General features: G+C 37.6%; 1 protein-coding gene across 11 annotated transcripts in view; it reads right to left on the bottom strand.

The window, feature by feature from the left end:
• Positions 1-6,605: 6,605 nt before the first annotated feature.
• The window catches only part of PLEKHA1 (pleckstrin homology domain containing A1), a 53,815-nt gene continuing 48,445 nt past the window's right edge, over positions 6,606-11,975 (bottom strand). For 8 of the 11 annotated variants that reach the window (XM_058544179.1, XM_058544181.1, XM_058544180.1 and 5 more), the window contains 2 exons: positions 11,587-11,676; positions 6,606-8,996 (listed from right to left, as the gene is read on the bottom strand). In XM_058544179.1, the coding sequence (XP_058400162.1) occupies positions 8,682-8,996; positions 11,587-11,676 (405 nt within the window). In that variant the 3' untranslated portion in view covers positions 6,606-8,681. The other 3 variants (XM_058544183.1, XM_058544184.1, XM_058544187.1) reach the window with 3 other exon arrangements.

Raw genomic sequence — 11,975 nt, 5'->3', positions numbered from 1 at the left:
GTGACATGCTTCTTTCCATCAAACAATAAAGACTGTTACAGAACTCAACACTTGCCTTTTCCGTTGCCAGGAGGCTCAGTTAAATTGGTGTTGATGTGTGGTAAGCACCTTTCCTAGATTCCTAATAAAATTCTGTCCATATAGCAGATATTAAAAAAAGAAACTTTTTATTCCAATCCGAGTTGAATCTGTCAGAGCAGGTTGATGCATGCAGCCTTTCTCTGTGGGGTTCCTCATCTGAATCACAGAACACAGACTTTTGATGACTATTTTCTCAGGTCTCCTAAGGATGGTGTATATCCAGTGCCATTCTGGATGGATTGGAGAGAAGTTAATTCATTCCATGCAATGGATGCTTTAGGGCAGTAGGTCTCAAACTTTAATGGGCATCAGAATCACCTGGCAGGCTTGTTAAAACAGATTGCTGGTCCCATCCCCAGAGATTCTGATCCAGTAGCACTGGCCCCAATAATTTGCATTTCTAGCGAGTTCTTAGGTATTGATGTTGTTGGTCTCGGGACCACACTTTGAGAGACACTGCTTTAGGAGATTAGAGTTTAATTTCTCTCGTTGCAGGGTTAGAGGAACCATGGGGTGATTATGAGCCCCTGAAATTAAATGTTAAATTCAAAGTGCATGAGTCTGAAAGAGGCCCGCAACCCTCCCACAGCTGAAACCACTGCATTCGGCAGTGCTTCAGCAGAGTGGCCATTACTACCAGGACCTGCTTGAATTTTGCTTCCTGTCTTATTCACGTCTCCTTTGGGCCAATCTAATCAACAAAGAGCTAGATTTGGGCTGTTTCCATTTTCTAACCTCTTCCAAATTTTGAAGTCATTGTCTTTTAAAGGGAGACTGCAGTAGAGAGAGGGAGGCTACTTAGCCCAGAGTTGAAGAGCAAAAGCTTAAATTGAATTCCAGTTCCCATTAACTGAATTGAATGTAGGCATGGGAAGTGAGAGGGAATCAGGTGTTTTGGGGTCATCATGGCTTGTTGTTGTGGGGAAGATGAGAAAGCAATTCCAACACCTTCAAGGAGAAAGTTGCAGCTTAGTGAGAATTGAAGGGTGGGTGGAATTAAAAGGCAAAGATGGTCAGCAAAGTGGCATTCAGGCAGAAGGAAAAGAATAATGACAGGGAGGTGAGAAAACCAGGAAACAAAGAATGGTTCAGTTGAACTGGAGGGTAGGACATACAAGCAGCACTGCGTGAAAAGGTGAAGTGGAGCGGCCTTGAACATAAGCTAAGAAATTTAAACACTGCTCCTAAGGAGAGTGTTTCTCAAATGGGGACCTTAGACTTGTTCTCCAGGGATCACAGGTTCTTTATGAGAAATTATACATTTCACACTTGAAATTGAGGAGAGAGTACGTGTGAAATCGTCTCGGATTGTGGAGAAGGAACGGACATGTAGAAGGAAGGGAAACAGAGGATGTCCTGGGCACTGAGAGCCCACTTGAGCTCTGTGGTCATGAATTACAGTGTTAAATAACAGGTAATTGTAGTCATTTTTGTCATGCTTCTGACTTTAGTGGAACGGTCTCTAGTGGTTCCCATTAAGCATGATGCTGGCTTTTGGGCTGAGATAGAAATATTTTATCAGATTAAAGAAATATTCAACTATTCATATTTTATTGATATTTTTTAATGAGAATGGTGGTTGAACTATGTCAAATATCTTCAGTATCCATGGAAATAATCTTTCTTCTCTCCTTAGATCCATTAATTTGGTGAATAATATCCATTTCCTAATATTTAGCTATCTTTACTTTTCTGAAATAAATGCCATTTGGTCAGGATGTATTATTTTCTTAAATATGCTGCTTGATTCTGTTTGCTATTATTTGAGATTTTTGTATAAATATAAGTGATATTGGTCTGTATTTTTCTTTTCTGGCTCCAGTCTTTATAGATTTTGTGGTGTTATACTAGCTTCATAGAAAGAATTTCGAAGATTTTATTCTTTTTAAGCTGTTCACACTTGAATTTTAATTTTTAAGACTCATAGGATTGATTTGGATGGGCTCCTTATACCTGAATACTTCCACTTTATTCTGGTGTCCACGTCTGTGTTTCTTTTGTTTTATTTTGTGTGTGTGTGTGAGGAAGACCAGCTCTGAGCTAACATCCGATGCCCATCCTCCTCTTTTCTGCTGAGGAAGACTGGCCCTGGGCTAACATCGTGCCTATCTTCCTCTACTTTGGGACGCCGCCACAGCATGGCCTAACAAGCGGTGCGTCAGTGCACGCCCGGGATCCAAACTGGCGAACCCCGGGCCGCTGCAGCAGAACACGCACACCTAACCGCTTGCGCCACTGGGCCGGCCCACACGTCTGTGTTTGTAATCACCTTGGTGCCAGGTAAAACCCAGATGATATCACAACTTGCCATATAAACAAAGTCTTCACATTTGTTCATATATTTTAAATTGAAGACAAAGTGAGTTTTTGCACTGTATATTTTGCTCAGCTCCATGCAAATACATTTGAAGACTTAGAATGTCTAATTTCCTAGGAATATAATTTATCAAAACTGATTCCAGAATAGAAAACCTGAGCACATCGGTTTTCACAGAAGTGAGGAAGTTGTCAGACGCACTCCCTCAAAAGAGGTCCCGAGGGTTTCATAGGGAAAGTCCACCATCTCTTTAGAGCAATAATTCCAATTCTTTTTAAGCTGTTCCAAGACTCAGTAACCACACCTTCTCATTCTCTATGGCCAGTTCCTCTTCCAGAGGTCTTAATGTTGGGAGTGCCCCAGTTTCATTCCCTGGTTCTCTCTTCTTATCTCTCTAATCCAGTCTCGTGGCTTTAAATAGCATCTATATTGAAGACTCGTCAATTTTTATCTCCAGTAAAGATTTCTCCCAATTCCACATTTGTATACCCAACTGCCTTCCTGACATTTCTATCTGGATGTTGAACAGTCATCTCAAACCATCACATTCAATACTGCAATCACAATCTTTTCCCTCAAACCTCCTCTACCTGCAGTCTTCGCCACCTCAGTTCAAAGCCTCTGTTCTTCTAGTTGTCCAGGCTGAAAGACTTGCCATTATCCTTAATGCCTCACTTCTTTCACTCACCATATCTAATCCACTAGGAAATGTTTCACCTTCAAACTAGACAGGTAAAAGGAGAGTAAGAAGGGATAACATGAACCAACACGATGAGCATGATGTATGTGAAGGTCACGAAGGAACAGGTATCACTGGCACCAAAGGCCTCTGTTTGGAAATAATAGTAAATAAGATTTCCCAGGGAATAGGATAAGTTCACATTATGAAGGGACCAGAGCCAGGCAAAAACGGGCTTGACGTGGTAAGTTCTTAAACCATGGAAACTTCTCCACATTTCCCACCCACTTGATCCCTCCCTCCGGCACTACAGTAAACTACTGTGACCGGTATAAGTCCATAGTTTGGAAGGGGAAAGAGGCAATGAACCTTTAAAAGAACAATTTAAGTTTCATGCACCAATTTGGACCCTTCGAATTCCAAATCCACATTTACAAACTTATCGTCATGACACATTGTTTTTACTTAAAGAACATTTTTCTCTTCTGGGATCTTTTAAAAGCCCCTCCACCACAATGCTTCCCTTATTACCTACTCCATCATTCATTGCTCATCTCAGTCTCTGGACGTGCAGTTTTCCATGCTTGATTTTATCACATGTTGCACTTTGTATTTCTTTTGGAAATTCCATGTGGACATCTTCGTCATCATCTTAGGTCTCCTGTGCGCTGCATGTCATACAGTGAAGATACCCGTTTGACCCAAGGCTTCATCAGAAGGTCAAGTTTCCTCACAAGGAAAACAGCTCACTCTTACTCTATGCCAAGTGATTATAACCAGTGCCTACAACTATTCCAGTGCAAGAATTTGGCATCCTAAAGCTATTTTATTTTACAATCCTTACTCCATAACCTTGTTAGTTTATATAATGCCAAATGTCAGGGCTTGAAGTCTCTCAGGGAGATTATGATCAGGATACTTATCTATTATTGATTTTCAAATGTTAAATTTGTGTGTATAAAGAAATCTCATTTGAAATATTATGGTTTGAAAATGTTGAAGATAGACTGAATGAAAATTCAATTCATTTAATAATCTAGAGATAGGACAATATGAACAAAGAGTAATTTTTAAGAGTTCTACTGAGGCAGTAATACCATAATGGTTAAGAGCCCAGACTTGGCTACCAAAAAGACTGGATTTTAAACCTAATGTGATTTTGAACAAGTGACTAAGTTTATTTCCAAACGTGTGAAATGGGAGGTGGATCTGACTATAAAAGGGCAACAGTGAGGGATCCTTGTGATGATGGAATTGTTCTGAATCTGGACTGTATCACCGTCAACATCCTGGCTATAATATTTTACAACAGTTTCCAATATGTTATCATTGGGAGAAACCAAGTAAAGGGTATATTAACAGCTCTGTATTATTTCTTACAACTACATGTGAATCTACAATTATCAAATAAAAACTTTAACTAAAGAAGTCATTTGCAAATGTTGAATTAAATAGTATATTAATTTCAAAACTATCCTAGGCAATTACACATCTTCTCTAATTTTCTACAATGAGTGTAATAAAGTGAAATAGATTCCAAATTATTTTAAATTTAGCAATGACATAACCAGAAGGTGGCGCTATTACCACATGAATATACCACAGTAAGGCGCTATTCACTTGATGTCATAAAAACGCAATTATAGAACTTAATCAAAATTGTAAATGCTAACCCCAATCAGCAATATTTTCAATACATGTCTTACGTGAGGTTTGAAAAAAATACAATTTTCATAAATCATTAAAAAATAAACACATACAAATAATCAATTTTGGATCTGCATAACATGGAAGGTTGCAAATGGAAAATACAAACCCATCTAACTAAGTGTATTCTTCACCATGTCCTATGTGGACTGTCAAACTCTTCCAAAGACAAGGAAGATTCTTACCAAATCTGGATTAAGCAGCTGTTATCACTGCATTTTTTTATACAAATATTTCCTGCCTCACCAACTGTTAACAGAACTTTGATAAACATGCGAGCATCACTTAAAATTCCTGAATTGCAACTAGAAATAAAACTAAAGCTGAGAAAGTGATCTCTTTTATTATGAAAGCAACAAAGTTTAGACTTTCTCATTTGGGGTGTTTTTTTTTTTTTTTTTTTTATTGATATTTTAATGGTTTCTAACATTGTGAAATTTTGGGTTGTACATTTTTGTTTGTCCATCACCCCATATATGACTCCCTTCACCCCTTGTGCCCACCCCCCACCCCCACTTCCCGGGTAACCACAGTCCAGTTTTCTCTGTCCATGTGTTGGTTTATATTCCACATATGAGTGAGATCATACAGTGTTTGTCTTTCTCTTTCTGGCTTATTTCACTTAACATAATACGCTCCAGGCCCATCCATGTTGTTGCAAATGGGACGATTTTGTCTTTTTTTATGGCTGAGTAGTATTCCATTGTATATATATACCACATTTTCTTAATCCAATCGTCAGTCGAGGGACACTTAGGTTGCTTCCACTTCTTGCCTATGGTGAATAATGCTGCAATGAACATAGGGGTGCATAAGCCTCTTTGGATTGTTGATTTCAGGTGCGTTGGATAGATTCCCAGTAGTGGGATGGCTGGATCATAGGGCATCTCTATTTTTAATTCTTTGAGGAATCTCCATACCGTTTTCCATAGAGGCTGCACCAATTTGCAGTCCCACCAGCTGTGTATGAGGGTTCCTGTTTCTCCACATCCTCTCCAACATTTGTTGTTTTTTGTCTTGGTGATTATAGCCATTCTGACGGGCGTGAGGTGGTATCTTAGTGTTGTTTTGATTTGCATTTCCCTGATGATTAGTGATGTTGAGCATCTTTTCATGTGCCTATTGGCCATCTGTATATCTTCCTTGGAGAAGTGTCTGTTCATTTCCTCTGCCCATTTTTTGATCGGGTTGTTTGTTTTTTTGTTGTTCAATTGTGTGAGTTCTTTATATATTATGGAGATCAACCTCATTTGGGGTGTTTTTTAAAAATGAAAACATTTAAAATACTTTTCAGGGAAAGAAAATTAAGTTGCACCAATTAATAAAAATTACCAAGACAGATATCCTTGATCCAATTCCATTATTATCAGATACACAGCAGACGTAGAATATTCGTTACTAACAGCAGGTTTGCACACAGCAGCCTCTAATGCCTGACACGGAGTTTCTCCGAGTGCATGTCAACAGGCCATCTAGGGGTCAGAATGCCCTCTGCACTCAGCCTTCCTCCTGTCACGTCCATCTAACCAATACCCAAGCACTGCAAAAGCAGCCTGGATGATTCAAACTGCTCTGAAGCCAACATATTTAATTTTGCTTTTGAGAACACATTTTTTAATTAAGCAAAATAAGCAAGCTCTTTTTTCCAGAAAGAGTCATCTTTCCTTGCACAGTTTCGTATCAAGCTATGCCTTTCAAAGATTACCAAATAATCAGTCTGTCCTTAAATATGTAAATTCAAGTCAATTAACCAAACACACTTTGTACTAGTTCCAATTACTTGTTCACACAAGAGCTGAACCAAACCAAATGAGAAATAAGTTAGAATTAATTTTGAGCAGTTTATTCTCAAGTCATTACAGTGTTCAACCAGTCTGACATATAAAGATAACAGACGTAGAAGTAAACATTGGGAAGCACACATCTACTCCCATTCTGAAAAACGTTATACACACAGAAAAAAACTGCAGCAAATATTAAGATATTCAAAGTAATTTTTTGACAACTGAGATGTGACACATTTACAAGAAAAGTAGAAGTTTTAAAATAATTAAATAATTTTCATAGAATTATAAAAGTATTGAGATAAATATTAGGAGACCCTGACAATCACAAGAACATTTTCCTATGCTATTGAATACAAGGGTAGTTCTATAAAAAGTCCCAAAATAGAGCTAGTATTTTGCCACTATGAAATATATCAAATTATCAATACCAAAATATGTTAAAACGAACATGCAATGTAGAAGCTGTACCAAAGAAACAGCATTAGGCTCCTGAATATCGCCAAGTGTCTACACAAGATTTCTTAGGTGTGTTCATGAAAAAGAAACTTTCAAAAGAGCCATTACAATGGATATATCAGCAGAAAAAGTGATAACTACTTAAAACCTTTTCAAACGTAGCTGCAAAAAAGGAAAAATCTAAATAATTTTTAAAAATATTAGCTTATGAATAAAAAAGTTGAGTGGTGCATTCTTTATGCATTTGGATTTTTAAACTGATGCTATGATAATTCTAGTAATAATAGATAGTAACCTCTGGACCCCACAATGTAGTAGGAAATCTCTCTCGTTCTCAAAGAAGTCATCTTAGAAAATGAAAAGGAGGAACAGCGACAAGTATGAATTCAAAACAAAACAGTACTGTAAAATGGCAAAACATCATAAAAATAGCAGCATGTGAAATTCAAGACTATTTTCTTAAAGCAAATGTTTAAGACTGAACCGTAAAAATGGTACTTGCCCTAACTGGTCTATTATTCAATACCTGAAACGAAGGATTTTTTAGAGGTGTTAAATATTTATGATATCCCTGTGATTAAACATATACTCAAATTTGTGTTTTAAAACATATTGCACAGGTAGTAGAATAACAGCATTCTGGTATCTCTAACATAAAATGATACCTTATTTAACACATTAAACTATGCTACTGAAAATTAATTTTATCCCAACGTTTAAAACCAATCAGTAGGACTTCTGAGCTCATAACATCCCTAACAAGATGAAGAAACCCAGGCATTTGAATATGGGTTATTAGTGACAAAAAGTAAAGGCTACGATCGCATGACTAAGGGCAGTATGTCTTCACATATAAACGTGAGGTCTCTCACTGAACCAAACATAGAAATAAGAACTACTTACAAAACTTTGATAAGAAAACCATATCTCCCAGAAATTTCATACCAAATAGTTTTCACTGAATAAAAGCAATGACTGCTACAGTCCTGATTAAGCTTTTCAAACAAACATCCAAGATATGGTTGTATGAACTCTAATTTCCCCCTCTTATCCACCCCAGTACAACCCACAACCCTCACTCATGGTCCAACACTATCCTCTACGCAAAACTTACCACTCACCTTGAGATCCAGAGCATCAAAAATGGTTATCATTTCAAAACAGTCCACATTGTAGTATAAATTTTACAGCACCACAGACATTCATGAGTTTAGATATCTTAGTCTGGCAATATTTCATTCAATAATATTAACCAGTAAGAATGTGTAAATATCGAACATCTAACAGGAAGTCATAGTAGCATTTTAAAAACAACCAAAATAATTAATAAGCATTTTTAATGTTTTAAGTTGTTAAACATTTAAATTGTCAAATTCACTAAAAATATCACACACATTTTTACCACCCGAATGAGAACACACAAAGCTTCAGACAGTTGATACTGAAACACTTAGGTTTTTTCCTTTTTTAAAGAAATTACATTTAGTTTGGCCACTCCCTAGACTCTTGGTTTACCAGCTTATAAAGAGTACATCTAAGAGGCAGTATAACATATGCACTAGAAACCATTTCACCCTTTACCATCTTTGGCTGGAAGCCTCATGAAAGGAAACGGAGGGGCTGCTGAGGTGGTCAGGCTCCGCGTGCTGCCACCTCACACATCGCTGACGGGAAGGCTCGCATCATCCAAGTCCACGGGGTCACAATCTTTTTCCTGAGGGCCATTTGTACTTTGAGGTTTTAGCCGAGCTTGTTCAGTCATTTTGGAAGCTGGTTCTCTTGGAGAGACAGTCTGGACCTTGAAGTTCCCTGGCTTGACCTTGGCAAGAGATTCGTGAAATCCTCGCTTCTCCACGGTAAAGCCTGAGACCAGAGAGTTGCTGCGAGAGGCTGTGGAATGTGAGGCGGCGGCTGCTGCACCGGCAGGGCGGGAAGCGTATTTGGATTCTGAAGGACAGATGGAACGCTCCTGTAAAGAGGGGTGGTGGTCAGACACAGTCAATCATTAACGACAAGGTCAGTAACTCAGTGTGAGACTTTCTTCTCTGAAAAACAAACAAAACAACACACACACACAGAACAGAAGCACGAGCCATGCAGCACACATGTGCAAGTTCCTTCCCAAAGCAATGCATTTTTAGGAGTGAGTTTAAAGCAATGACAGCCAACAACCATTTCCACTAAGAAACCAGTTCTGTCACCAAGCCAAATTTGGCAGCTTTGACACTTTGAAGACTCAGTCAGCCTGAAGTGGAAAAGTGTTCCAATTTCAACTAAACTGTGTTTAAAAGGGGGCCTACCAGCTTTATAATTTTATTTAAGAGTATATTCTCAATCAATACTAGGAATTATCCCAGATATTTTAGAAAGATAAAAAATGAAAATGCAGACTATAAAAATGAAAGGCCACATTTCTTTAATAAGCAGAACTCAAGTTTTCAAACCTATTATTTCATCTGGCAGTCTGACAAACTTAGTTTTTGCTTCCCTGAATTTCACTGCAACCAATAATAGCATAGTTTTTCATTTCTTATTTAATTGCATTTATTTAGTTTTGAGTACGTCATACATTCATATGGCTTAAGATTTTAAAGGCAACAAAGGGAACATCTTTAATCATTTATTAAAACTGTGGTGAAATAATTATCAGTTGTGAATATTAATTTCAATATGCTTCTAACTAAATCAGATCTGAAGATATCCTTAAATATGACCATTCCAAATGCATTGCCATATGGTTCCTAGTATATTGTGTTCATTTATGATACTAGTGGCTTTGAAAACAAAGTGCTACAAATTACCAGAACACTATAGATTCCCATTAGATGGCTAAATTTCACCTGAGATTTAAAATGCCATGCAAACTATAGCAATGTAGAGTTTATCCAATGCATATGCATGCATGAGTTTGCATAGAACAAAGATGCGTTTCAAGTGGTGTGGTATAAAAAATTTCAAAATACATAAAATATAGAAATTGAAACTGCTGTGGCAATTCAGTAAATTGTTTAGAAGATAACTTAATATAACTTTTTCAATTAGTAAAGTTCTATTTTTTTCATTATCTTTTTTTAAAAAATATTCATATCCAGCCTGATGACTGTAGTGAAATAGTTTGTGTTAGTGTTGACAAAGTCAGTTACAATAACTGCAAAGGCAGTTTGGTTAACTCAACTTTCTACAATCAGTTGTAAGTAGTGAGTAAGTCTGGCCCTCTAGTAAGAAGGCACGTTTGCGTGAGAGCCCACATACGTGCTGCAGTCACCAGTTCTTGATGTATACCTCTGTATACAAGGATTCGACAGCCTTCTGGCCTGCCGCATCTGGAACACAGTGCAAAGCTAAGATTAGAGTTAACCTATACTGGGGAGAGGGAGGAAAAGAAAGTTCTGCTGATAGTTACAGCTAGATAGTCCATTTGCCCCCACCACAAAGCACAAAATGCAAACGCCCTTCTCCAACTTTTCCTCTTCCCAGCGGACATTGTTTTTGCAGAGAGTCTCAGACTTGACTGCTGAAAAGGTCACATAAAACACAGGCAGTTACAAAGTTAACACCCATCAAAGTGACTTCTGAGATACACCAAAAAGGATGTAAGGCGAAAAACTTAAGAAATGAGAAAGATGGATTTGTATTTACTGATCTGTAGTTATTGCTACCAGGAAACTATTGAAAGACAATATCACTACAGGAAAATACCAAAAGTATAGAGTACCTAGCATGTACAACGCATCTAGACAATGAAGGCTATCATGCTACATATCAGACTACATCCTGCAGATGAAAGTGTTACATTTCAAGACACTTAAAAAGTTTTCATTCCTCAGTAGAATTTGTATTTTCAGATCAGAGATCAGTGAACAAATTATTCTAAAGCCAAATCTTCCTATGATGTACTTGAACATGATAAATTAAAATTAAAAACATTTTTTCTTACTATTTCTGAGAATGTTTAGCTGGTTTAATTTTATTATCATACTACCACAAACATAGTGAAAAGAAGCAGCCTTTTAAATTAGCCTACTAGAAAATGAGAATGAAAACATGAAATGGGAAATATTGATTGAGAGCACTAAATCGTACTTAAGGTCCCAGCTGCTCAATGGTCTTATGGTACTAATTAAGACAAAAAAACCTTAGCTGAAATTAGAGGAAGTAAAGAGAAAACTGAGACGTTCACAAAACTGTAATGCTACAACTCAAGGTGCCTTACATGATGAGGCCACATACCATAGTAAGAATCTGTCAAGTTATACCAAATCTAGACCTACTGACACGCAGGAACTCCTAAAACAAAGCAAGGAAACGTTCATTCTTTAGTTGCCCTGCTTGTGCATTTAAGACAATACAATGCACGAAAGTTATGTATACATAACACTACAAGGAAGCATTAAATTAGAAATGCACTATTTTTTTGCAAATCCAATTGGTATGAAAGTCAACATGCAAATAAATCTCAATACAGAAAGAAACCAGGAGGATTAGGGGGAGAGAAGGAAAATAAATTGACAGAATGAGGGGACCCGAGGGAGTAGCACCCTGGAGAACAGGAAACATACCGAAGATGCCGATCGGCCAGGCCCCCGCTGCGCCACAATGGCACCCGAGACAGCTTTAATCCAACTGTGCATCTCTTCAGGGCTATCAGCCTAAGGGAAAGAAAGGACTCATTCAGTCAATTTTTCCTCAAAATCAGCTCCTACTTCTGTAAGTCCAATGTATTTGTTTCGGTTATTAATAGTGTCAACAACAAAATCATTCTAAGGCAAAAGTTTCCAAAAAATTTTAGAAATCACTTTTTTAAACCAGGTTTTGCTGGGTAAGTTATCACACAGAGTCATAAGTTGGGCACTTAGCGTTTTAAGATCAGAGACATCAAAGTGTCAATGTGAATACTTCTGGAGAGAAGACAAGGAGAGGAAGAAGTCAGAGACAGACCTTCTCATTT

The sequence above is a fragment of the Diceros bicornis genome, chromosome 6, assembly GCF_020826845.1.
Source record: "Diceros bicornis minor isolate mBicDic1 chromosome 6, mDicBic1.mat.cur, whole genome shotgun sequence".
In the NCBI taxonomy this organism is placed as follows: domain Eukaryota; kingdom Metazoa; phylum Chordata; class Mammalia; order Perissodactyla; family Rhinocerotidae; genus Diceros; species Diceros bicornis.
The sequence above is the reverse complement of the archived record's forward strand: the minus strand, read 5'-3'. Positions and strand labels throughout refer to the sequence as shown.